The following is a 23,889-nucleotide window of genomic DNA, read 5'->3' on the forward strand; positions in this document are numbered from 1 at the left end:
AGATTAGTCACTGGCTGAAGATGCAGAATATCTGGATTTAATGGCAGCATCTCAGCCTCACAGCTTCCTTATCTGAACGCAGGTATATTCTTACTCCACACATCTACGTTAGTAACTGAAAATCATCAGCCCTGATATAGAGCAAAGGAATGGTACAGCTACCAAAAATCCAAAGGGCTAACCTTGACAAAGATTTTGTTCTTGCAGAGTCTTTTAGCTGAGATAAGATCAGCAGGACCCCCACCTGCAGTACACAGAATTTGCATTCCAATGTATTACCCAGCAATAGTGCCAACAGATCAACATCAATGACTTGTGGTGGTACTTTATTACAATTCTGAAATTACTTAAAAAGTCTTTTGTTCAAAGGGGATTTCATGCAATTGGCCTAACAGAACTAAACAACAGCTGGTTTACAAATGTAAAAGAAAAAATTTCCACTGCAGAGCAAAGTATGAACCCTGGAGAGGAAGTGTATTATGTAGTCTATATAAAGTAAGTGGCTTTCTGAACACTCTGCTTTGTTTTTCCGTAACTTTGGCAGAAGGAGGTATGAAAAAGATATTGTACACTTTGGAGCTTCCCCAGTTTTGTAAAAACTGCCTGTTTCTGCCCAAATATACACTAATACATTTCCCTCCCTTTTCCACTCAATTGGCGTAGCCCGATTCAAAGCCAGAATGAGCCTGATGAACAAGCAAGAAACAGGAGACAAGTCAAAGACAGACAAAAACAGAGATTTGTCTGAGGCTTTAACTTAATAGTTTATGGCAGGCTGTGCTTCTCCTCTTTGATCAGGTTAGTGCTGCTGCTGCAATGACTTACAGCTGTGGGAAGGAACCAAACACCCCTAGAACATTGCTTCCAAGGACTGTCATTCTGTAAAAGAAAGCCAAAGTTGAGCAACATGCTGGGCTAGCCACAGGCTCTGCTTGTGAAAGGAATATGCTACTTAATACAGCACAGTTCATAATACAAAGCACAGTACAGAGCTGCCAAACTGCATTATTGATTATTGTAAATTTTACAGCCTAATGGATATTATGCAAGAGTATGAATCCAGCACAGACCTACATTTTCCACTAATTTTCATGGCCCTCTGTTTTGTCAAGGTGTGACTTACTGCCACCACACCTCCTCCCAGGCACAATGTCCACCAGCTTTCCACCCCTTATTGCCAGTCTTGCCATCAGCTGCTTTATGAGGCTTCTTCTTTTCTCTCCAGGCAACAGGAAAACTTCTAGAGTCAAACTAAAACCTATAAATCCATCATTTGCCTTGCTTACCTGCTATGTCAGATTATGTTCAGTCTATCCAGCACTCAACTCCTACACAAAACATGTTCCAGGACTATCCTTGACAGTTTATACTGTTATTATGGGTGGTGCACAAAACTCATGTTAAACAGAGCTTCAAAATTTGACAGGGAAGGAAAAGCATGGATATATCCAGGAAAAAGCAGGCTGCTTTGGCAAGCTGAAAAAGTTCGGATACTTTTCTATTTATTCTTCATAAATCCTTCTGATTAAGTAGAAAGCAAGCGGAAAAAAAAAAAACAACCAAAAAAAAAAAAACAACCGAACAAAACAAAAAAAAACCAAACAACCCAGAAAGTTTCCACAGCTCCAATCCCGTTTCCTGAAGCTCCCAGATGGCAGATGCTTGGGGCTGGAATCCACCATTCCTCCTGCTCTTTTGCAGCATTAAAGCGTCTCGGCTACACACCCAGCACTCCCAGCAACACAGGGAAATGGCAATGGTGGCTCATGTCCTCTAGAACTGAGCACGCAATTTTTGCATCCACAACTTTTATAACAAGGACTCGTTACTATTGGAGCTACGGGTTAAGAGCTCAAAATACTAATGAGAGAAGACTCACTAGTAATCACAATTCAGGTCCCTTATCTCATCTTATTTAAGTGGACTGTTCAGCTACACAGCCATTTTGTCATTCACACTGTATCCCCACAGGGATCACACCTTAACCATTTTGAGATATGTAGAAAATGTAATTATGCCTTATGTTCTGACAAATATTTAAGAAAAAACAAACAAACAAACAAACAAACAAACAACAACCACCAAACAGAAAACCACAAAACCTGAGAGGCTTCAAAAGTCTTCCATGATACAAATAGACAGCTGTGGGAGTTCTGGATGAACAGTCACAGCATCAACCATTTTATCCAGTCTACACTGGCCATTAGCCAGTTCAATCTGAAATGGTCCAAAGTAAACCAGTAGTCAGCTCTTGCAAAAACAAACCTAATTTAAATAGCGTTCCATCTGCAGGCAAAGTGCTTTGCTATCTGCACCTAGACACAAGCTGTCCACAGAGGTTCAAACTATTTCCAGAATTGTGAGCCATATTAAAAAACTGCCCCCCAAAAAAGGCAAGAAGCTAAGTTTAAGTAATCTGTTCAGTAGAAATTATTTGCCTAGCTACAGTAAGTAAACCAGACATTTCCTTTCCCTACCCCCAAGATTAATATTCCAAATGCTTCGCAATGAATATAATGAAAAACATTTGAAAAAGAAAGGAAGTTCACTCTACTTGTCTTTTCCAGACTTACTGCTACATTGATCAACATTTAAATTGCAAGCCAGGATTCCTGGAAATTAAAAAGCTCATTAGAATTAAAATATAATGTTAGAATCAGCAAATTCTTTTTCTCCTCTCTGGAATCAGTTCTGCCAGCTCTAAATCAATATGTACTTGGGATTATGGACCTCAAGAACTTGGGAGGCCTTAAATCCTGTGATTTTTCATGGCAAGAGAGATTATGGCAGCTGCACTTCACTACACATGGTCCTCTGTACTCCCTCATCCATGCCAGCAGACAGCCTGCCCCTCAAGGGAATAAATTATGCTAGAGAAGAATTTGACCTATACTCAATTCTGATAAAAAATTTGCAAGTTTTACAGGTGAATCAGGATAATACATTTGAAAACAAAGAAATTCAATGTAAGTAGCAAACATTTGGGAAATGATTTTCTGAGCGTTTAGTAAAGAACAAAATAACCTCGCAAATTAATCTTAAAAAGTCTCAGTTACTGCACAATCAGTAGGACAACATTACGATCAAACAAGTAATATATTTACTTTTGGAAAGATACTTTTTTCACTTAAATGCAAAACTGATCAAGTAGGTAAGAAAATTCAAAAACTGAACTGGTACCTCCAAACGCTGTTACTTTTACTGTCAATTAAGCGTACAAAGAAAATATTTGGTGTAGTAAGTTTCCCTTACAAAGCTTGTTCATAAATTAGTTAAGATGTCCAAATTTAGATATTGGCTTTGTAGCTCTATCTTCTACTTAGCACAAGAGGTAAAATTAAAACAGAAAACTAAGTAGCATCTTTAAATTCGCTATCAGTTTAAAAGGCGACTCCGATTTTCCTAAACTCTTAATTTGGGTAAAACAACAAATGAACTTCCCAGTAAATACCACTGTCAGACCACTTTTTGTCTTATGATGACACCTGCTGTACAAGTCCTGCTGAACCCTCTACCTTGCAAAAGGGTCCCCAAAATTCTTCAGCTGTCAAATTTTAAAAAATAAATTTAAAAAAGCAGGTTAAAAGCTGAAAGAAAATTCTGCAGCAGACATTCCAACATAATAAAGTAATAGCAACGTAAACCCATGCACTAATCTCTCCAAACTTGCACTCAGCTACCTCCCCAAGGTTGTCTGTCTGCAATCGGGGCTACATGCCTCTGATTCAGGACTTGCCTATACCTTTCTTGAAGCGATTCTTTTAGATCTGTGACCCTGCTCTGGCTAATGCTAGCGTGGAAGACTTTGGCAGCTGCTGTGAGCTGATTCTTAGCTGCTCTGATCATGCTCTTGTCACAGGAGCAGAAGAGGCAGGAGGGGGGGCAAAAACAGAGGGAAGCAATGGAAAAAGTGAGATTTGAACAGGCTTGAGCTCCCTGCTCTCTGTGACAGGGAGAAACCTATCTGCCCTCCAGTGAGGATGTTCAAGCATAGCTGTGCTATGAGCTATAATCTGGCACCTGCAGCAGCACTGTTTCTTCACCTTTCCATCACACAGCACAGGCATCAAGGGAATGTCTAGCACCAAGCCTCTTGTTTCAGTTCTCTAACATGTAAAAGAAGATCTCCTGTTAAGTGCTTTCCTCAGGGGCCCATTTTCCAGCTTCCTCCATATTGCTGTTACTTCATGGAATACGATCATGCTCTGGTCCCTGCTGGCCACTTTATTTCCGGACCTGCTTTTGTGTGTCGTCCCCCCCACCCCATTCCACACTCCCAGCCTGCAGCCATGTCCTGCTCCCACCACAGCTGAACAGGGAGAAGACGAACACTTGCCTAAAAGCCTGTCAGCTCCCAATAACATTTTTTTATCCCCTCAAGGCAGCAGAACTATGAACTACTCTTATATCTATAAATCCATTAAAAAAACTAATGACTGCTCCAAGAGCAATCTACTATTTTTATGAATGGAGAAAAAAGTAAACTTTCTCAAATAAAGGGCGAGGAGGAAAAGCAGCACGTAACTTTCAGCATGTCACAGCAGCTACTTTTGCATGCCTACCCAAACTAAAATGTGAAGGCAACAAGCCAGGTTTGCTCACCATTCAACAAACATCACAACCAAGTCCTCTTGATCAGCATAGTTTTCTATGCCTTCTTTCAGAAGTCGAACTTTCTGCCCTCCACCAATAGAATTAGGCAGCTCACCACCTTTCCACTCTTCACCTTTTCCAAGTACCTGGAACAAGAGGAAAAAAAAAGAAACACAACACTTTTCGCTAGTACCGAAAAACAAGAGACTTTTTAAAGTAGACCCTTATTGAAAACAGATGTTAAAGCAGAAGCAACACATTAAAGCGTAGCAAGCCAGCATTTCCAGCATCATAAGTTTTCCACGTCTGAAGCAGCATTCAGCACAATGACATCACTGCAAAAACATGAGAGACACATTTCTTAACCAAATAAGAATCGAGCAAATGCTACCACCATGTATTCAAATGTGTCTCAAAAAAAAAAAGCTAGTAATTGTTTCAAAATTTGTATTAGAAAAACATTCTGAACGAGACCTTTAGAAGTCAATATAATCACTTTAGGCACAAGAAGTATAAAAGACCTTTGTGGATCAGGTTATTACTAATACAAATTGCAACTTCCAGTCTTTCTGAAATCCCTTCAGAACACTTTTATACAAGGCAAGGACAAGTTCTGCAATATACAGCTGGCTGCTAAAATCAGCTAAACAGAACTCCTCCCTAGCCAGGCTCTATAGCAAATTACATCTCAAAGAAAAGAAAAAACCCTTAAACTTTTTGTGGGTTTTGAAGATCATGTTTTTGCAACTTATAAAACATGGAAGAATTGCATTGCTGATGTTTTGGACAAATCTGCAAAGCTAACAGACGTATCCAGAGCTCAGGCTTCTCAGGTGCTTTAGTACAGCATCATCACATTAAGAAAGGTTCTCTCAGTCTTCGAAGTTCAGTGATAGAAGTCAAACTTCAGAGATCCAAATAATTTCCTATTTATAGTGTAGACATTGTGGCAAGTAAGCAAAAAAAATTTCTAATACTATCTGAATTCCTGGATTTTTCCTTGCAGAACCAATTTGTGGGGAAAGTTTAGAAGAAAGTTAGTGCCCTCCCTTTTTCCCAAGGTCATGCAGAGGCCAATCTCAGTATGTGACATGCAGAGACTACATGACATACTGAGATGTAGCGCAAGGCAGAAAAGGCTGGCAAGAGTGATAGAAACATTTTGTCCTCTCAAAGAATTACAGGTTCCTGGGAAACAATGAATCTTTCAGTTGTGACCCTCCCTCCTTCCCCGCAGCAAGGATTCAGCCTTATTTAAGGAGGAAGGAGACATCCAAAGTCCTCTGAGTGCAGTGCAGCTTCCAGAAGTATTCATGCAAACAAAATCAGCCACACTGAGAAGCAAAGCTGTGTGATAAATCATGGTAGAACCTGTAAGTGACTGAGGACGCCGATCACAATAGCTACTAACCTGTAAAACACTTCCTAAGGCAGTGGAAGAAGCACCCTCCCATGGTCGTTTAGAGGGGGACAGGCAGATAAGCAACAGGGACAGCAGCAGGGCCACATGCAAGTGCCTTACCTGCCCCCGAGCTCTGTAACTGTTTTGCTTTGCCCCGGCATGCAAGGAAACTAATGCAACTTCAGTTAGTATTGAACTGTTTCTGTCTTAAAGGCTGCATAGTATGAATATTTGCTGTGAAAACATACAATACCTTTACTGTGTAGTTGAAGTGCTTTGCAGTTTGCATGAAACGGTGAAAGCCATCAGTTTCTTTAGTTGCTACAGTAAAAACTAGTAGTTTATCTGAAGGCAAAAAAGAAGGAACATGTATTAATGTTTTCAGGCCACAGTCTATAACAAAAACAAAAAACGCACTGAACAGCACTGGATCAGGCGGCTTCATGACTTGCCTGACTGTCACTCAAAGAGAGGAGGCAAATACACTGCCATATTATAGGTGTAAGACATCATCAAATAAGAACTGCTATGGACAAGGGTGCTGTATTTAAAATCATCTTCAGGATGAGGAAGCAAAGAAATCTATCCACTCTGTAAACAACTAGCTCAAGACATGAAAACAAAGCTGGCTGCTGGACAGGAAGGAATCTTCAAAACAAAAATAACATTACTTTTCAGTCTGAGCTAATCCTATGACCTTTTATCAAAAGACTGAATGGTACCAGAGAACTTCACCCAACTTCAGTAACTCCCCTGAAAGCAAGTGGTTCATATTCTTCATGAAAACAGGGCAAAAGAACCCAACCATGGAAACTAGTTCCCCAACAGGCAGCATTTAGTGCTTTAAAGTCCTTGGACAGACAAAAGAGCAAGGGTTTGGGGGTTTTATTGAGTCTCTAAATTACAGCAGTGCTAATTTTGCCCTCTTACTGCATGCAGGCAAATGACCATGCAACCAATTTCCTTTCCATATCCCAGGGCTTTTGACATAGTTCAAATGAGGCCATGAATTCCCACTAAACAGCTTCGCGACTAAACTATTGAACAACATTCAGCACCCTATGCAATATGCTGCATAATTAAGGTACATAATTTGAAGCCATTAGAACAACAGTACCCCTATCCTACATCAAGTATTTAATCAGACCAGCCTGGATCCCAGAGCACATTGCTTTTCCCCAATTTGGTCTGAGTTCAAGCAACAGCTGCACTCTAAACAGAGCTCATGAGATCAAACCTTACAAGTAAAATTATTTCTGTTTAATGAGCATTCCAGACACAGTGCCTGTTGTTGCTTTGCTTTGCAAAAAATATCCTCTGCATTTATCTTCACCGGCACAGTAACATGTGCTACAAGTGGCTGCTGTGCAAAACATTCCTATTAACCCTTCAGCCTTGTCCACCACCACCAGACTTGGCAGCTCTCTGACACCCAAGATCCTATCCTGAATGTATTTACATCAACCACCGCTTGTCATTGTTTTATTTGACACCAGCAAAATTAAAACACAAGATTATGATCTGCTTCCCACTTTGCAGAAGAAATGTGCCTTGCAAGTTACTCACATGATGCTCTGCAACCAAGTACCAGGGTACTTCAGGTGTACCTCTGCTCAGTCAAACAAAAATACCTGTTGTACCACAGACATAATTTGCAGAGCAACATAAAAAAACACTTGTTCTAATGAAATTTAGTGTCTAAAATAGCCACAGCAGGCAAACTATGGAGACTAGTCTCAGGAGTCACCGATATTTTTTCCACTAAAATAAGACTTAGATTCAGCCCTAGTCAACAGGTCACTTCCAAGAACACTTCTATCAGGTCAGACAGTGGTCTGGTGAGTCCACCCTCAACAGCAGCTGCAACGGCGTACGTGAGGAAGAACAAGGATAAGACGAGCACATACAACGCTTTCTCTGCTTTTTCTACCAGTCTCAGCCTATGGGTTTTCCTGACCTGGATGGGGCTTCTGTATATTCCAAAACAGTCCACTCCATGACCTTGCTGTTACCTAATCACTCCTTGAACCAATATAACCTTTAAGCAGTGACAGCACCACATCCCCAGTACCTACTCCATGAAAAACCATCTTCTGTGCTTTGAGCAGAGCTCCTCCCAGTTTTTATCTGACACTGCCCAAGTTCTTCAACTACAGACAACATCTCTACCTGCCTGCCCCAACACTCCCAATTTTGCAGATTTCCCTCACATCCTCCTTCAGCTGCCTTTTTTTTTTTTTGGGGGGGGGGGGTGGTGGGGGGGGGTGCAGCGGGGAGTGTCAGGGAGAGCTCATTTTCCTCAAGAGCCCTAGTGAAGATTTTAACTGCCGGCTCTACTGAACCAGACTGGCTCTCCTGCAATACAATACATACTATACACAGCAAAGAAGGAGCTGGAAATACTTGTAATGCTTCAATCAATTCAACTTGAAAACCAAATAATTTTGGGAAGACAGTTTTAGAAGACTAATTGCTCCACCTTTTTTCCACTTCAGTGATAGCCGTCTTCTGTTGACAAAAATCACAAGAAAATCCCATAAGTGTGTCTTAGAAGGGCAGGAGGACCTCCACAGAGGATTCCAGTGCAATGCGTTCAGACACACTGACTCACAGACATAAACACAGCAATAATGGTTCAATGCTTTCAAAATCACTTATTCTAAAGGTCATGCAATCTAAAGTAATTCTACAGGAGTCACCACAGAATGAATAAAGAATATGTTATCTTAGTCTATGACTAAAACAAAACTGAATGCAGAGGATAGGATTTTTCTCTATGGAACAGATTAAGTTATGATTAATTTTTTGTTCAAGCACTGTATTTTCAAATTAGAAGTAACTGGAAAAATCTGATCATACCAAACTGAAAGTTTCCTAGGTGACAAGTCAAGCACTGACTATAACCATGGAATATGGTTTGGGGTAGACATATTTCACACCTACCCCTTCCTGAGGAATGCTAACAGTAAGGATTTCAAAAATCTGTATTTGACATGATGTAAATGACAAAATGTGGGCTGCATCAGATTCTTCCCATAGTGACTAAGTCAAACAAAGTATTAAATCAATGTACAAGTACAGTCTGGCAAGCAAAAATAATCTACTGGTTTTTATTAGATATTGTTACTCTCTTAATGGAATCCACAGTAATTCCACCTACACATTGTACATCTATTTCAAGATTCACTATGGAGCCCAGTATGTTACTTGAGTTTTGTGGAATAGGAGGAAGGAGAACGATGTGCCAAATCATAAGGAATTTCAACCTGAGCTACATAAAATGGAGAAAGCTGAGCAGACAAATAATGCAGTTTATACTGACATGAAACTCCAAAAGAACCTGTATTACATTCACAGCCAATGAAGCAAGCAGGCTGCCTGAGTCAGGTTTGCAAACAGTCACAGGACAACAGGAAGCTAATTTTATAAAGTTGTTATTCACATTGGAAGTGTTTTCTTTTTAGCATACTTGCCAATGGTCAAATTTTTAAAATTACAGATGAAGAGGTTTAAAAGGCTTTATTTCCATGTCTCTGCTGCACCACACAAATTTAGGTGCATGTGTTACTTAAATAATTTTTAAGTGCAGCAGAAACGTAATTATAGCATTTAGAGTCCATTTAGAATTAGTTTCTTTATAGACTACTTACAATTTTGTTGAGGTTTTTTTGGCAGGGGGTGTGGTGGGTTTTTTTGGTTTGCGGGTTGTTGTTTTTTTTTGTTGAAGTAATCTGTCTGACCAAAGAGCAGGGAAACATGCTTTTATTCTGTCTATAGTGTGTACGGACAGACAATGCAAAGTGCATCATTAAATGACAGTTACCTTAGCATATATACAGAGTATTATTAACCAAATGAGGAAAGCAGCACCAGTCTCTTCTAGCTAGTAAAACACTGAAAATATATTAATATAACTCCTGTAGGCTTCTGTGACTTTATTCACATGTTAAGTGACAGCTTGCACCAGTTTTACTAGCAGAGTCCCACCAAGCATAGCATGGAAGATACTTGTTTCTTTCAGTGGAAATGAGTGAAGAGCAAGCTTCTGACCACCAAATACTTCTGCTCATTTCTTTTTAACCCTTTAATTTCACTCACTTTGAAAAATGTACTCCTTTTTTGCTACATTTCGGTACAACAACCTCTTAGAACACCTGTCCCATTTGTGTCTAGTAACACAAATCCAAAGTGACTTTCAGGAACTCACAGGAACATCAATGTGCAAGTACACCACAGATCCCAGGGGAATAAGTTTATCCAAGTGCCGTTTCCATGTGAAGATGTGCTCAGCCTCTCTATTCTGGCTGCAGCGACCCTGTGTCTCTGGGTGCAGAGCAGGTCTGTCCCACGAAGAGCCCAGCCAGTGCAGAGGTTCAATGCAGTACCAGAGCCCTTACCGCAGGCTGAGTTGCAAGTAAATGTCACATAGAGAGGTTGAGTGACTAGCCCAGAGCCCCCAGCAGCACTGCTGTGCCAGCTCCAGGGCTCCAGCTGTGCAACAAAGACCTAGGCATAGCAGCAGAAAGTTGTCTGCAATTACTTAGACCCCAAGTCACCAATGTGGCCCAGTACTGCCCAGTGAGCAAGCCGCAAAATTCTCCATCTTCCAAAAACCCCACAATGAATTCTAGCTGCAGCTAGACACTGTTCCTGCTTCACTATCCACTTTGGCACAAACCCCTGCCCTGCCCTCCACCCAGGTGTCCACCCTGAGTTCTGCTGTATGGTCTTACAGACAGACTTGAGCTATCCAGTTTCTTAAGTCTGACCATGCCCCTCACACGAGGGGACAAATACCCACTCTCAGTAGCATTTTCCAAAAACAGTAACAGCATCCTTAAAATGCAAACATACATGAAACCAAGAACACAGCAGGTGGTCGCAGCCCTCCACACTTGCAGGGCACTGGGATGCCACACAGGGTACAGGCTGCCTGGGCGGGCTGGGCCCCCCCAGCACGCAGCCTGCCAGAGGCATCTTGGCAGTCACTGGAGGGGATTACCAAGCTTGGCATTTATTTCCACAAGTCAAGCCAGTTCGTGTAAAAAGGAAGTGCAAATCCTATACTGAAGTTCAACAGGAAGTCATGGGAAAAAAAAAAAAAAAAAAAAACACAACACAATCTCTGAACAGCTTCATGCCAGCTATGAGGGTGCTGCAGTTACTAGAGTGCAATTATTCCAGTCAGCTTTCCGATAGACACATTCACAAAACAGATGTTCTGTTTTGAAAACAAGCCTGAGAGCACACATTTGGCCAAGAAAAGTATATCCACTGACAAATAAAATTCATTTTTACATGCAAATTAGGAAATCCTTTAACACTCAAGTTGTGAAAGACAACACTGCATATAAAGCACATGCAACATATCAGAAAATCCAACGAAAGTTTATCAAATCATCTCACACTTTTACTCAATCTTTTGTACTGCGACCATCAGGGATCTAACTGCATCATAAGTATTTATTTCCAGAAATAAGAACTATAAACCAGAGCCTTTGTCTTTAGTGACTTGCCTGGCGAGGTCTCAACCAGGAGTTGCCATGGCAGGGTTGCTTTTAGAAGCAGCAACTTCTCTCCTTGTACCTTGGCAAAGAAGTATGCAAAGAACTGCAGTCATTCCTCACACACCCACATGGTTCTTATTTATCTTGAATAAACACTGACAGAGATTACTACATAATTTCTACCAGGGGTTGTGGGCACCAGTACAGTAGCTTCAGAGCAGCCAAAACTGAGGATATTGCTCACAGCCACATGGGAGATGACATTTAGTCCTTGGATTCAGGAACCATGGGCTTCTCAGGAGTAGGAGTTAGCTGCAAGATCAAAGGACATCTGCCTGTGGTACCACATTATGTCATTAAAATCTATCTCTATCTTTAAAACTCGTGGTTTATAATAGTAAACAAATTAAGTTTGGTTCCTAGAATTTGGTTTTATCTGTGTTCTGGTGTCTACATAAAACACAGTCTACCTTCCCGTTTGCAGATTACCTCCCATCCAGAACTGCTCAACAGAGTAACAACTGTTCATTACCTCCCCATTAAATGAGGAAAGGTATGTACAATTGCAAAATAATTCAAAGGTTTCCAGCAAGCAAATAAACAAGTTGCTAGAGATCAAGTAAAAAGCTTGGGAACTCCAAGCATACTCGGAATACCTCCGTGGATTTAAAAAAAAAAAAAAAAAACAAAAACACAAAACCAAACAAACAAACAAAAAAAACCATACACACCACCAAAGAAAGGTCAGGTGGTAACCTTGGCAGTGATGTGCACGACCTTAAACTAAGGTATAGGCTGGGCAGGTACCTGGAAGAGGCACATGGATACATCTGAGCCCACAAAGCAAGCTATGTAATTGTACCTATTATTATGTCTCATGCATCTCTAGATATGTGGGAGACCAACAGGGTACAGTTCCCCCCCAAAAAAAAAACACCCCACCAAACAACAAAAAAAAACCCCACACCACACAAATAAACAAACAAAAAAAAACCCAGCCACAGACTGGATTTAGCTTGCCCTTACACCACATGGGTGCATGCTTCTTCATTTGAGAGACACTAAAGCACAACAAAACTGAAAAGGTGTTTTCATCCCGGATTCCTCCTGTCACACTTCAAGAGCACTGTAATGTGGAATGTTCAAAAGCAAGCTGAACTGAGAAGTAACTGTCAGAGTGACAGTAAACAGCCCCAACTAACTGCAGGCTTCTGACTGCATTTCTGTTATTATTTATTGTTTCCACAGTTTAATTGTTAAAAAAAAAAAAAAGGAAAAAGAAAAAAGGGGGGGGGGGGGGGGGGAAGCTTGCTTGGGTTTGGATTAAAGTTTTCAGTACGCCTGTTTATTTCCAAGGCAGGCAACCTATCCCATGTATAATCATCTCAAATTTATGAGTCCTGACTTGGCCATGCCACTTTCCCTTCCAACTTCTTTACTCAGCCTAGTGAGAAGATGAACTAGAGGAATTGTCCTCAACAAGTTCTATTTTCCTTCCTTACACATCTCACCTAAAGTACACACTCCATCAATAAAATCCATGTTCTGAGACAGTAGCCTGATTTAGAAACAAAAGTAATTAGCAGTTTCCTTGACCTTCCCATCCACTCTGCTCCCCCCTAAAAGAGAAATATTTCTGTGCCTGGAGGAAAAAAAAAAAAAAAAAATAATCACAGTCCTCAGCTCTGCCCTCAGCATAGCTGCTTGCACACCAGAAGCTCCTGGTGGGTGCTTTCCAGTATGTCACCAGCCTGGTTTGGAGAACATGCCATTTTAATAACATTGCCCTGATAAGCATATTAAGCATAACACATTTCAGTTAGCAAATAATAGTGCAGGTTGAGCTGTGTGCAGGTCAGCTTACAGTATGTCAAGGCATGACCAACAACTCTGATTCAAGATCTAGAGTTTCTCATAACTTCATGATAAAACTGGTAAATTTTAGAAGAATAAAATTTTAAACACTATTTAGGAATACCATACAACTAACCTCCTGTAATTTCTCTAACAGATGAGTTCTATTTCTGGAAGATATCCTAGAAAATGTAAAATACTCTACAATATCTTCTGAACAAGATGAAACAGTGAGATCCAAAAAAAATGGCTGTTGGAAAATGTTATTTATAGGCTCAATTGCCGTTTCCTCCATAAAACTGAACATCATCACAGCCTGACTTCCCAACTAATTACAAAACTGTGAAAGAGCTTTTAAAGTGAATGCAGCATGAAATTTAAGCCCATAATAGCAAAGAAAGCATTCAAAAACCTGAAATGGATTATTAGGCTACACAATACTATATGGAGTCAATACAGTCATAACAAACAAATCTCTCTGCACATAGTTTTGATGACTTCACAAAATCAATTCTTCCACATACTTCTGAGCCATGCTGAAGCTCTGTACATAACTAGAGGGTCACCGACGATGCCAGCAACAACTTCCCTTCCCTATTTATATGGACTCAGACTGGGTTGGGTTCTTTTGGGATCAAAACCCAAGGAATTGTTAAGCCAACTAAAAGCTGAAATATCAAAGAGCACTTTCAAAATACAGATTTTTAACTCAACATAATGTTTCACCTATCACTCCAGAAGGTAATATTAGACTCCTCAAAAGGAAAATTGATTTTTTTTCCCTATAAAGAGGAGTTACAGCCTAAACTTAAGATTCTACATCAAATAAAACTTTTCAAAATCCACACACTCTGAAAAGACGTCAAAAAGCTGGAGACAGGAAAAACCCATCATATGCACTGTAACCATGATTATAAGTTATACCTATATACATATACTCAGTTAACGTAATCCAGCAGTAGACAGTCTTCAGTACACAATGTGAAAAACAAACTCTAAACATACATATTTAGCCAGTGTCAGTTTATATGACATACATATGGTCAAAGAAAGTAGTAAGCTAACGGAAGAATTTCTGGTCAAATAAAACTTTTGGCACAAAAAGGGAAAAGACAGAGCCATCCAACAGCTGTTTATTTTCCCCCAGGATTCTTTAGAAATACGACAATGTGCTGAAATAGCAAACATGGTCATCATCTTTTCTCAGGAAGCAAACGTGCATTACTCTCCAGGAGGAGGAAAGATGACTGACGCATAAACAATACTACTTCGTATTTGGAAGTTATGGGGTTTTTTTAATCCAATCTTTATATTATACAGTCAACTTCTGTTTCACATGGAATATTTTGCTGCATGCCTTCACTCATCCCACAGCTTACAGCTTCCCAGAGAGGCAGATTGGTTTCAAAGTCCCAGTAACTGTAGCCATGATCACCTTGTAAGATCAGATCCTCTGCAGTTCAATAGCATGGTTGGATTGCTGTTAGAAAAAATATCCTTGGAGGGGAGACAAAATATGCTTGAAAAACTCATGGAAGATTGGAAAGTCATAAGATTTAAAATAAAAGATGATACCAGAATTAACCGATAGCAAGTTAAGAACAGCCATGGGTTGCTAAACATATAGTACATACTGGATTTCTATACCAATACACATTCTTGTGTGAGAGAGATGGATTTCTAAGAACCAATGCTTCAAATAAATTTTAAAGGCCCGATTTTGAAGAAGCAGACCTTCCTGTACAGAGTTCTCCTGAAAGTTTGCTGTGTTTTCCTCTGTATCACAAACCTGCTGTCAATCACTGCACTTCAATACCTACATGTCTTACTGCAAAATACAAAGAGCAGTACAAACATTATTTACGTAATTTCCAAAAAGTAAGAATGTTTCTTGGCCAGCTAATAGCAGACTTGTACCTTCTCCACTTTAAACCAGACAAATTAAAACAAAGTAAATAGAAGTCTGTCTTTTGATGGTATAAGCATAGTTATTGCAGAACTAATGTAGGTACACAGGTATCACCTCTGCTACCACCTGATCCTCAAAATGGTTCAACCTGCAGGAATAAACAAAATACTCTTGCCTTTAAACTGATGCAAACAGTTTATGACCACAACTGGCATTTATGGTTATCAGGGATCACTCAGTCCATGGGCTGCCTGCGGATAATCCTTCCTGTGCTCCTTCAGGTTATTTGTAGACCTTGCTGAAGTAAGAGAGCAATAGCTACTGGTATCAAAACTCCCAATGCTGTCCTGAGCCAGCAAATGGAACTAGCAAAGGCAGGAAGTTTTCAAAAGCTGTCTAGGGAAAGAAATAAAAAATGTATAATTTCCCAGTTTCAGTTACTTTTGAATAGGTGGTACGGTTGCAACTTCCTTAGCCATAGCAAGCATTGCCCATTACAGGATTCTCCCTCTGTCTATTAAAGGAACAAAGACGACGGGTTAGCAGAAATACATGCTTATATTAAGCAAAAGCTGCTCTGAATTTTCTCGTAATATAGAATTTATGCTAGATTAGCACTTGCTAACACACAGCCCCTAGACAGGATACTAAAATTTGTTTTGTTTTGTTTTCTACTAACTGAATCCAAACTGAAGTTTTCCCAGACTTAGAAATAAATTTACCATTCAAGAGTCCCATTACTGTTAAACACCATCTGCAATCTAAATTCACGCACAAAGAGGTGAACAATGCTGTAGCAACTGTGCATTTCAGAATCTAAAGTTTGTTATGAAAATACTGAAGGCTTCTCATGCAAAGAAATTTTCTTGTGCTTTAATCTGCAACCCACAGGGTTATGAACAGGCAATTCCCTCTTCCATGCATGCTGACTGAAATGGCAAGCTTGCTGGGGTGCTGCTTACTGCCTGTCTTTTACATAATTTCTGATGTTACATAGGTACAGCATCTAAAATGTCTACATGGAAATGACCAACTGTTGAATAAAGCCAGTGCTAAAAATAAATTAAAAAACCCTGCCACCCACAGACTCTATCTCTGTAACTATCTTTCTGTAGATGCATGTATACGTACACGTACTTTCAGACAAAGATAAGCAATTACTCCCAAAATTAATACATAACTGATTTCAGAAAACATTTGAAAACTGATTCTGTCTCAGCTCTTGATTTACTTTCTTTTAATTTAGTAGTACTGAATAAACGGTCAACAAGAGCTCATTAAGACCTGTATGTGCACTCATCAATCACCCGTGTCAGCCCTGGGTGCAGCACTGGCCGATGCACAGGCTTGCACTCACTCTAACACAAGATTTCCTCGTTTTGATAGCTGAATCAAACCAGATACAAGCAGCAGTAAAGAGTTTCTCCACCAGCTGCAGTGAACTTGGACGAGACCCTGTTTACTGAATCAGTTATTCTTTAGTAAAGGAAAGACATGACACGTTCCCTAGTTCTCAGATAAGAAAAAAATCAAAATTAACTGTTTGTAAATGACATCATTGCCATGCATGAAGCAACTCCTCCAACAAGAGCTGCCTAACTTCCTGACAAGTGAGGAACAGATCTGGTTACAGCTGTTTATTAGTGCCCAGATAGCAATCAAACCACAAAAATCTTCTTGAGAGTGGGAGTGGATGGTGTCATGGCACAGGCTGGGTCTTGCTTGAACATGCCAATTGGATGGCCCTGCTATAAACTGTCATCAGGGCTGTGCAACTGAGAGCAGGATACAATTAACATCAGCTGTCTAAGTGAGAAAGTTTACTCAGCTTCTGCCTTTTTGTAGCCTTGCCCTCTCTGTCTCTCTCATAAATATGTATCTAGAAATGCTGCTTCTTAAGCTGTTGTTTAGCAAATCCAGCTGTTTAAACAGAAGCAGTCACACACAGCACCAGGCATTGTTAAAGTCCATTTTCCGACAGCTAATCAATCCATCAATGAAACTCAGTAGTTAAGATCTGCAATAAAGTTTCTCCTTAGACTAGACTTTGCTTAAAAAAAAAAGAGAAACTGGAGCTAGAACTGGAGCCGTCCTGAAGACTCTAAACTGTCCTTCACACCTGCACCATGGTTCATGATGTCAGCAGACGCTCCCACCCTGATTACTCAGTTCATTTGAAAAAGCTGCCCTACAGCTTCACATCTGGCCTTATGTCCATATATCGGACATGTAAATTTCTCCAAACAGAAACACAGGCCAAGCAACCCTGGAAAAAGGAAAAACCCAAACTTTTCAAAGTTCCTTTTCTGTGCAAAAAAGCAACTTAAACTCCACACTTGTGAGATACAGGTAGTGCCCTGCCTTGAACAACTCAGTCCTTCAAACCATGAAATAGCACCAAAAACTTCTGTCCTACTTTTGACACAAGACACCATGAGACATCATATATGATGTATATTCAAAGATGCTTTTAACATCAAACAGTTGACCGAGCAACTTCAGTTACTAAGTTTATGGGCCTGGTTCTGATCTAACATGTACAACAGCTTTACAGTGATGTAAAACAGAATTAGTAAATTTCTTATGAGGACAGCCAAACAAAACACTTTTGCTGTATTAAAAGTTTCATGTGAACTACAAATAATAAAGGTAAACAATCCATTTCTACTTTTTCGAAAAAAGTAAAAAAAATTACAAAAGCAGTTCTATTAGATACTGATTCTTTTCTGCACAGTTGATTTCAGCAAGAACCCCTAATGAGCTCATTCAGTACATTACCACACCCACAACCACAGAATTAATTCTCAGAGGAATGGCACTTAAATGCCAAACCTATTTTTGTTTAGCATTTTTCCATCTTTTTTCCTTACAGTTTGTTTGCATTAACTACAAATACTGCATACATGTCAGCTTCAAAAACATACTTGCAGTTACATTGCAAGAATCAGTACTACCATCAAAAAGGACACCTCACCTGCCTTTTTTTTTTCCCCCCCATGTCTATTTGCTAAGAAAGTCCACAGTGGATCAACAGATTTGCAACTTGCCCAAAAAGGAACCCTAGAATACTTTCAAAGGGCAGACCATAGAGCTGGTGAGCCAACCACTAAAATAAAGGGGGGTTCTTCAGAATTGTCCTATAAATTTGAATGTAATGTTTTAAGCCAAGGTAGAGTTCTACTGTTTAGCCTTAAACTATTAAAAAACTGGTCTGTAATTAGTTTGCACCCTGCTATAAAAGTAGTCATGTGTTTTAAAAGAAATTATACAGTAGTCCACAGTATCTTTAATTTTGGTTCAAGCAGAAACAGAGTGAAATTATAAAAAATGTCAACTGTACATTTTGTCAATAATCTAAATATTTGAACAATTAGTAGATACCTAAGTTTCTGCAGTCTCACTGCTCCATTGGAACCAGTATCACTCAACTATTATCTTAAAAAAGGCACACTGGTATATACACACACTGAGAACATGAAGACGACATTACTCTCATCATCAAATAAAAGATTTACCCTGTTTCTTTAGTGGACTTGTCATTTGCTTGTTTTACCTTCTACTACAAATTGTAAAAGGAATTCTAGCTCTTGGAGAAAAAAAAAAAAAATATATCTGGGATGAAATATCAACTCTACATAGTCTCCTCATGACCAGTAAAATCCATATTTCGAAAACTGAGTTCACCTTAAGGAAATACTCTAGAAGCAGTTCTATTAAACCACCTAAAGTCACTTGTGCTGTCAGGCTGTGCTTGCAAGCACGTATTCCTTGATGATTAAGTGTCATTTATTCTCTAGAGCTACAACATTCCCACACATACAGACACATTCCTGCTACTGATTTGTTTGGTCAAGTTGTGTTTTGTGCTGGCCAACCACACCCTATGTTTAAATTAAGAGGCAACAAAAATATATTTTACTTTCAAATTTGTTTGCCTTGCAACTGGTCTCTCAAAAACTAGAAAAAAACCTGGCATTATAAATGAAAACAAAAATGCCCTTTTTGCAACCATACTTACTCTTCATGACAAAGAAATTTGAGCAGCATGTCAAGTAATTCCATTTCAGACTAGCAGCTCTACACAAATGGAAAGATACTGCTTTTTATTACACAATGCAATAGTGCTAATTCAACAGACAAACTAAACACTTCCCCAAGAAGAGACTGAGTCACTTTTGCTTAAGTAAGCAGCAGTGAGAGGAAAAAGCCAAGAATTCCAACATAAATCACTACTCTCCAGCATATGCCACCAACGTAAAGAGAACTTTGAGAAATAATCTAAGTTTAGATCCTCAACAGGAACACATTTCACACAAAACCTCCCTGGCTCAGATAACCATGGTCATCATTCCACTGTACCTTTACGCTGTAATTTACAGCATCAAGTGCTGATGATAACGGTCACAACTGCTTTACTTTTTCTGATTTTAATTAGAAATGCACTTTACAGTCAAAGTTGCAGTGATCTTCTCCAACTGCACTGCATATCACAGAAAGAAGCGATGTCACATCCACCACTGTGGTCTACTTCCACAGCTGAGATTCACCTAAGGAAAAAATGAAAAGCCTGGTGAAAAAAAAACCTCTAAAATTTTTTTTTTTTTAAATTTTGCAACAGCAACTGGCATTCTGCCACCTCTAAACGAGGTGCTATGAAGAACTCAGACTGCCAACTTTGGGTGACTTCAAGGACAAGTATTTTCAAAAGAAAAATATGTGATGAAAGAACAGCTTTGCTGCTTTGCACCTCCACAGCCACATTCACATACTTTTAACTAATTTCCAAACAAACACACCCGCCACTACACACTGTTTCATTTGTTATTCACCATTTATTTCAAAGCTGGAGCCTAAAGAGATCTACATGAGTGATCATTACCCGTATGAAGCAGTGTACCCAAACGCTACATGCACTCTGAAATATCCCCTGGGGAGCTAGGATTATGGTACCCTCGGGACACAGGTAACCCAAGCGCTGCCTCCTGCTGAGTCAGGTCCTGGGTACGTCACTCTCTACCTATGAGAAGCAGGTGGCAGCTTTCTTGTACAGTCCTCAGAAAAAGGGCACAAGGCTCCCAAGAGACCTAGAGGAGGTTTTTCCCAAACGTAGGTTTATGCAGCGTTTTTAGATACTGTGGTGACCAGAAAGGACAAAATTAGCATCAGTAGAGAAGCAAAAAACAAAAAATCAGACAGAGAGATGGAGGCAGCCATGGAGCGCTGTACTTACAGCCTCTCCTCCACCAAGAAGGCCAAGTCTTTCAGCACTTCTACTAAGTATGTCAAGGTGGCTGAATGACCAAATTCCCTTGTTGGTGCACCACAGGCATGTCAGAATGAAAGGTTTACTGATCACTCATGGTCACTCACAGAGACCATTTTGGCTGAGCCCAAAAAAGTCAGAAATGGCAACAGTACATGCTGTAACTCCAAGTAAGTCCTTGCATAGCTAGAGCAGTCAGCAACTGCTGCTTGACGCATTTGTGACCAGTATTTGATGGATGCTGGCATGGATGAAAGCCTGCTGACTCAGACTGCTCCCACAGCCTGCCAGGCTGCCCGCACCTCCCAGCCGGGCTGGCTTTAGAAACCCACCCACGCTGCTGAGGCCCTCTCCATGACAAACATCGTCCCAACCCACCCCTCACATTCGGGAAGCACACACAAACAGCAATGAACCATGGGGCCCACCTCAAAACCTGCCCGCTTGCCACCACCACAACCGGCGGCCCAACGCCTCAGCACAGCTGCGCTCCAGCCAGCCAAGTGCCCCCAGCCGCTCTGAGGAACAGACTCAAAGGCCATCTCCCATGCAAACAGCTGATTCATGAAACATTTTAGGTGGTAACATCATTCACGTCTGTCACCAACAGCAGGGTCTGCTTCTAGTGTGATGACAAATGTCTTTTCCACTCACCCTCCACACGCCCCGGACTGCATTACATGGTAAACAACACGCACGCAGCAAGTATGGTACAACAGGAATATTTTAACACATTCTTTTTAATGCAGAAAGTATTGTACCTTCACCATACAGGAGTCAGTATTTCAGAGCTCAACGGTGCTCTTCTCTGATCGTTTGAAACACAAAGCTGAGGCAAAGGAGCACAGGAGGGATTTCTGCAAACATGGTTTGCCACAGGGCTGCACTGATCCCTCATTGCTCAAGTAACCATGGCTGTGCAACAGGCAGTTCTCTTGCTAGAACTTTTCCAAGCCTTTCTGAGTAAAGCAGTAAAGTCTTACTAAGAAATAAAGATGCAGCTTGGCAGTCTGTTTCAGACACTCTTGTTACAGCTTATTTCTGAAGCAAGTAATGCTAATGGACCGCTTTAAAATCTGACAGGCAAATCACATCTTTGCCTGCTGCTTTACACAGACTCGTACAAAGTATCAAGAGACTAGAAATTAAAAAACAGACTTCTAGAACTGAAGGCACAGTAAGGTCTGCCTCTCTTCAAGCAATACAGCACAGGCTCAAGGAAAACATTTAAGGGTTAAACCTGGAATAAAAACAAGTAACACAGCAGGCAGTGTCTGAGGTCACGAAACTACCCAAGCAGTGGTTTGAACTCAGCAGAGACTGCTACAATTCAGACTACTCACGTTTAAATTAAAAAGAATCAAGATCTTCCTGTGTGAACACCTATATATAAATGTATCAGCCCTTTCTAGCGCTGTAATTTGTGTGGCACCATTTTTATTATTTATATAAACATAGCAGTCTAGTTTTGGTTTGCTGAATCATACAGTGCTGCCTGGACTACACAGTCTTTTCTTTTCACACCTTTGAACACCATCAGGATTAAAGAAAATTCCTTACCATGCCAGCTATTAGCTTTTATCAGCTTGAGATCCCACATCTCAAGTACATGGTTAAAGAAAAAGAATCATTTGAATAGGTATGTTTGAGAAACTAGAACTGTGATTGCAATAACGGATTTCCAAAGGAGATGACTTGCAATATCCCTGCCCTGAAGACAGGAATAGGAGCTCAACTTTTTACTCAAAACATGCCCCTGTAGGCTGCTCCTCCGAGAGACAGTGAAGGCTGAACTTCAATGCTCACACACACCCGACAGACTGCAAACTACAGTGCACACCACAACCTTCAGTGAAATCCTCTGAACCACTAAAAGCAGCAAAGCATTAAGAAAAGTGGACGCGAGAAGCTCATTGAGTAGAGTCTGGTATTCATCCACTTTTTTTTTTTTTTTTTTTTGACACTAGCTATCAACCAAGTCAGCAGTTTTGCTATCAAAATTAGAACTTGCTGACAAAACTTGCTTCTCAAAAAAAGGAGCTTCCTTCTGCACACCAGAAGAAAATTAAGCTAATTATTAAAAATAACTTGATTACACTCTTGAGTAAACAAGCCAAGAAATTAAACTATTTTGGATTTCATGTGGTAATGATCTAGTGGCATGAAATATCTTTCTATGCGTAGAATAGAAATCAGAAGATTCTAAAACTCTATGAGAGCAAGAAATATGTTTTGGCATAGAGTTGTACATACATGTGCTTGGACACCTCTCTCTGAGGCAATTTCCTGTAAGCATTCTTTTATTTTACACACTGAAGATAAGATTTCTTCCTGTCTTCTGGGTCCTTAAAGCTTAAGTGACTAAAAAAAACCGAGTGACTAAAACACAACGAGCAAAAAGCAAGCAAGTCTCTGCGGGTCGGGAAGGGACACTCAATGACTTTTGCGTGAAGCAGGAAACTTCATCATCCGTCGCTACAGCCTAGGGAAGAAGCGAATGACGGTACGCTTTTCCCAGCCTTGGAAAAACATGTTCATCAACACCTTGTCTCAGAGAAACGGAAGGAAGGGGGGGGGGGGGGGGATAGGGAGACTCACTTCCCATTAAGGAATCTTTTTCGAGAGGGGTTATGCATCTACTTCTGCATGACTCACTCCGGCAGGTTAAAGCACTTTCAGCCGAGCGGTTCCGCTCGACAGCGACGTGGGGAGCCCTGTCCTGGCCGGCGTCGCAGCTTCCCCCCGCACCGGCACCCAGCGCGGCATTTTAAAGTGCGGGGCTGAGAAGGGGGATGGGAAAAAAAAAAAAATAAAATAAAATAAATCGGGAAAGCGGCGGTTCCCAGACATCGCACAGGCGACGGGAGGGTATTCCCCTGCCGGCGGATGTTACCGAGCCGGGAGGCACAAAGGCGCCGGTACCGCCCGGCCGGCAGCGCATCCCCGCCGCGGCCGCCCTCACCGCGCCCCAACGCACCTCCCGCAGCCGGCGGGACCGCGCCGCGGGGCTCCGCCATCGCATCCCCAACCCCCGCACCGCCTCGCGCCTCACCTGCGGGCCCGGGGCGCCGCTCCGCCGCCGCCGGCAGCGCCAGGGCCACCAGCAGTAGCAGGAGGCGGCGCGGCGGCCGGGCGCCGCTCCACGCCATCTTCCCCCTCCGCACCCGCCGGCCTGCCGCCGCTCCCCGCGCCGCCAGCCCCCGAGAGCGGGGGGAAAGGGGGCGGGGGGTGGAAAACGCGGGGAAAACCCGGTGCCTGGGGAGCCGGCGCACCCGGGGTGCCGCTCCTCCTCCGCTGCGGGCAGGAGCGAAGGGCGCTGCCGCCTGCCCCAGGCTTTATACGGCGGTGGGAGGACCCGGGC

General features: G+C 41.2%; 1 protein-coding gene across 1 annotated transcript in view; it reads right to left on the minus strand.

The window, feature by feature from the left end:
• PLOD2 (procollagen-lysine,2-oxoglutarate 5-dioxygenase 2) overlaps nucleotides 1-23,677 on the minus strand; it is a 56,661-nt gene extending 32,984 nt beyond the window's left edge. The window contains exons 1-3 of the mRNA XM_086468591.1: nucleotides 23,422-23,677; nucleotides 6,249-6,388; nucleotides 4,603-4,739 (exon numbers count right to left, since the gene is read on the minus strand). Coding sequence (XP_086324717.1) covers nucleotides 4,603-4,739; nucleotides 6,249-6,388; nucleotides 23,422-23,677 — 533 coding nt within the window. The remainder of the gene's footprint in view (nucleotides 1-4,602; nucleotides 4,740-6,248; nucleotides 6,389-23,421) is intronic.
• Nucleotides 23,678-23,889: the final 212 nt, after the last annotated feature.

This window comes from Leptosomus discolor, chromosome 7 (assembly GCF_034619465.1).
Source record: "Leptosomus discolor isolate bLepDis1 chromosome 7, bLepDis1.hap2, whole genome shotgun sequence".
Taxonomy (NCBI): domain Eukaryota; kingdom Metazoa; phylum Chordata; class Aves; order Leptosomiformes; family Leptosomidae; genus Leptosomus; species Leptosomus discolor.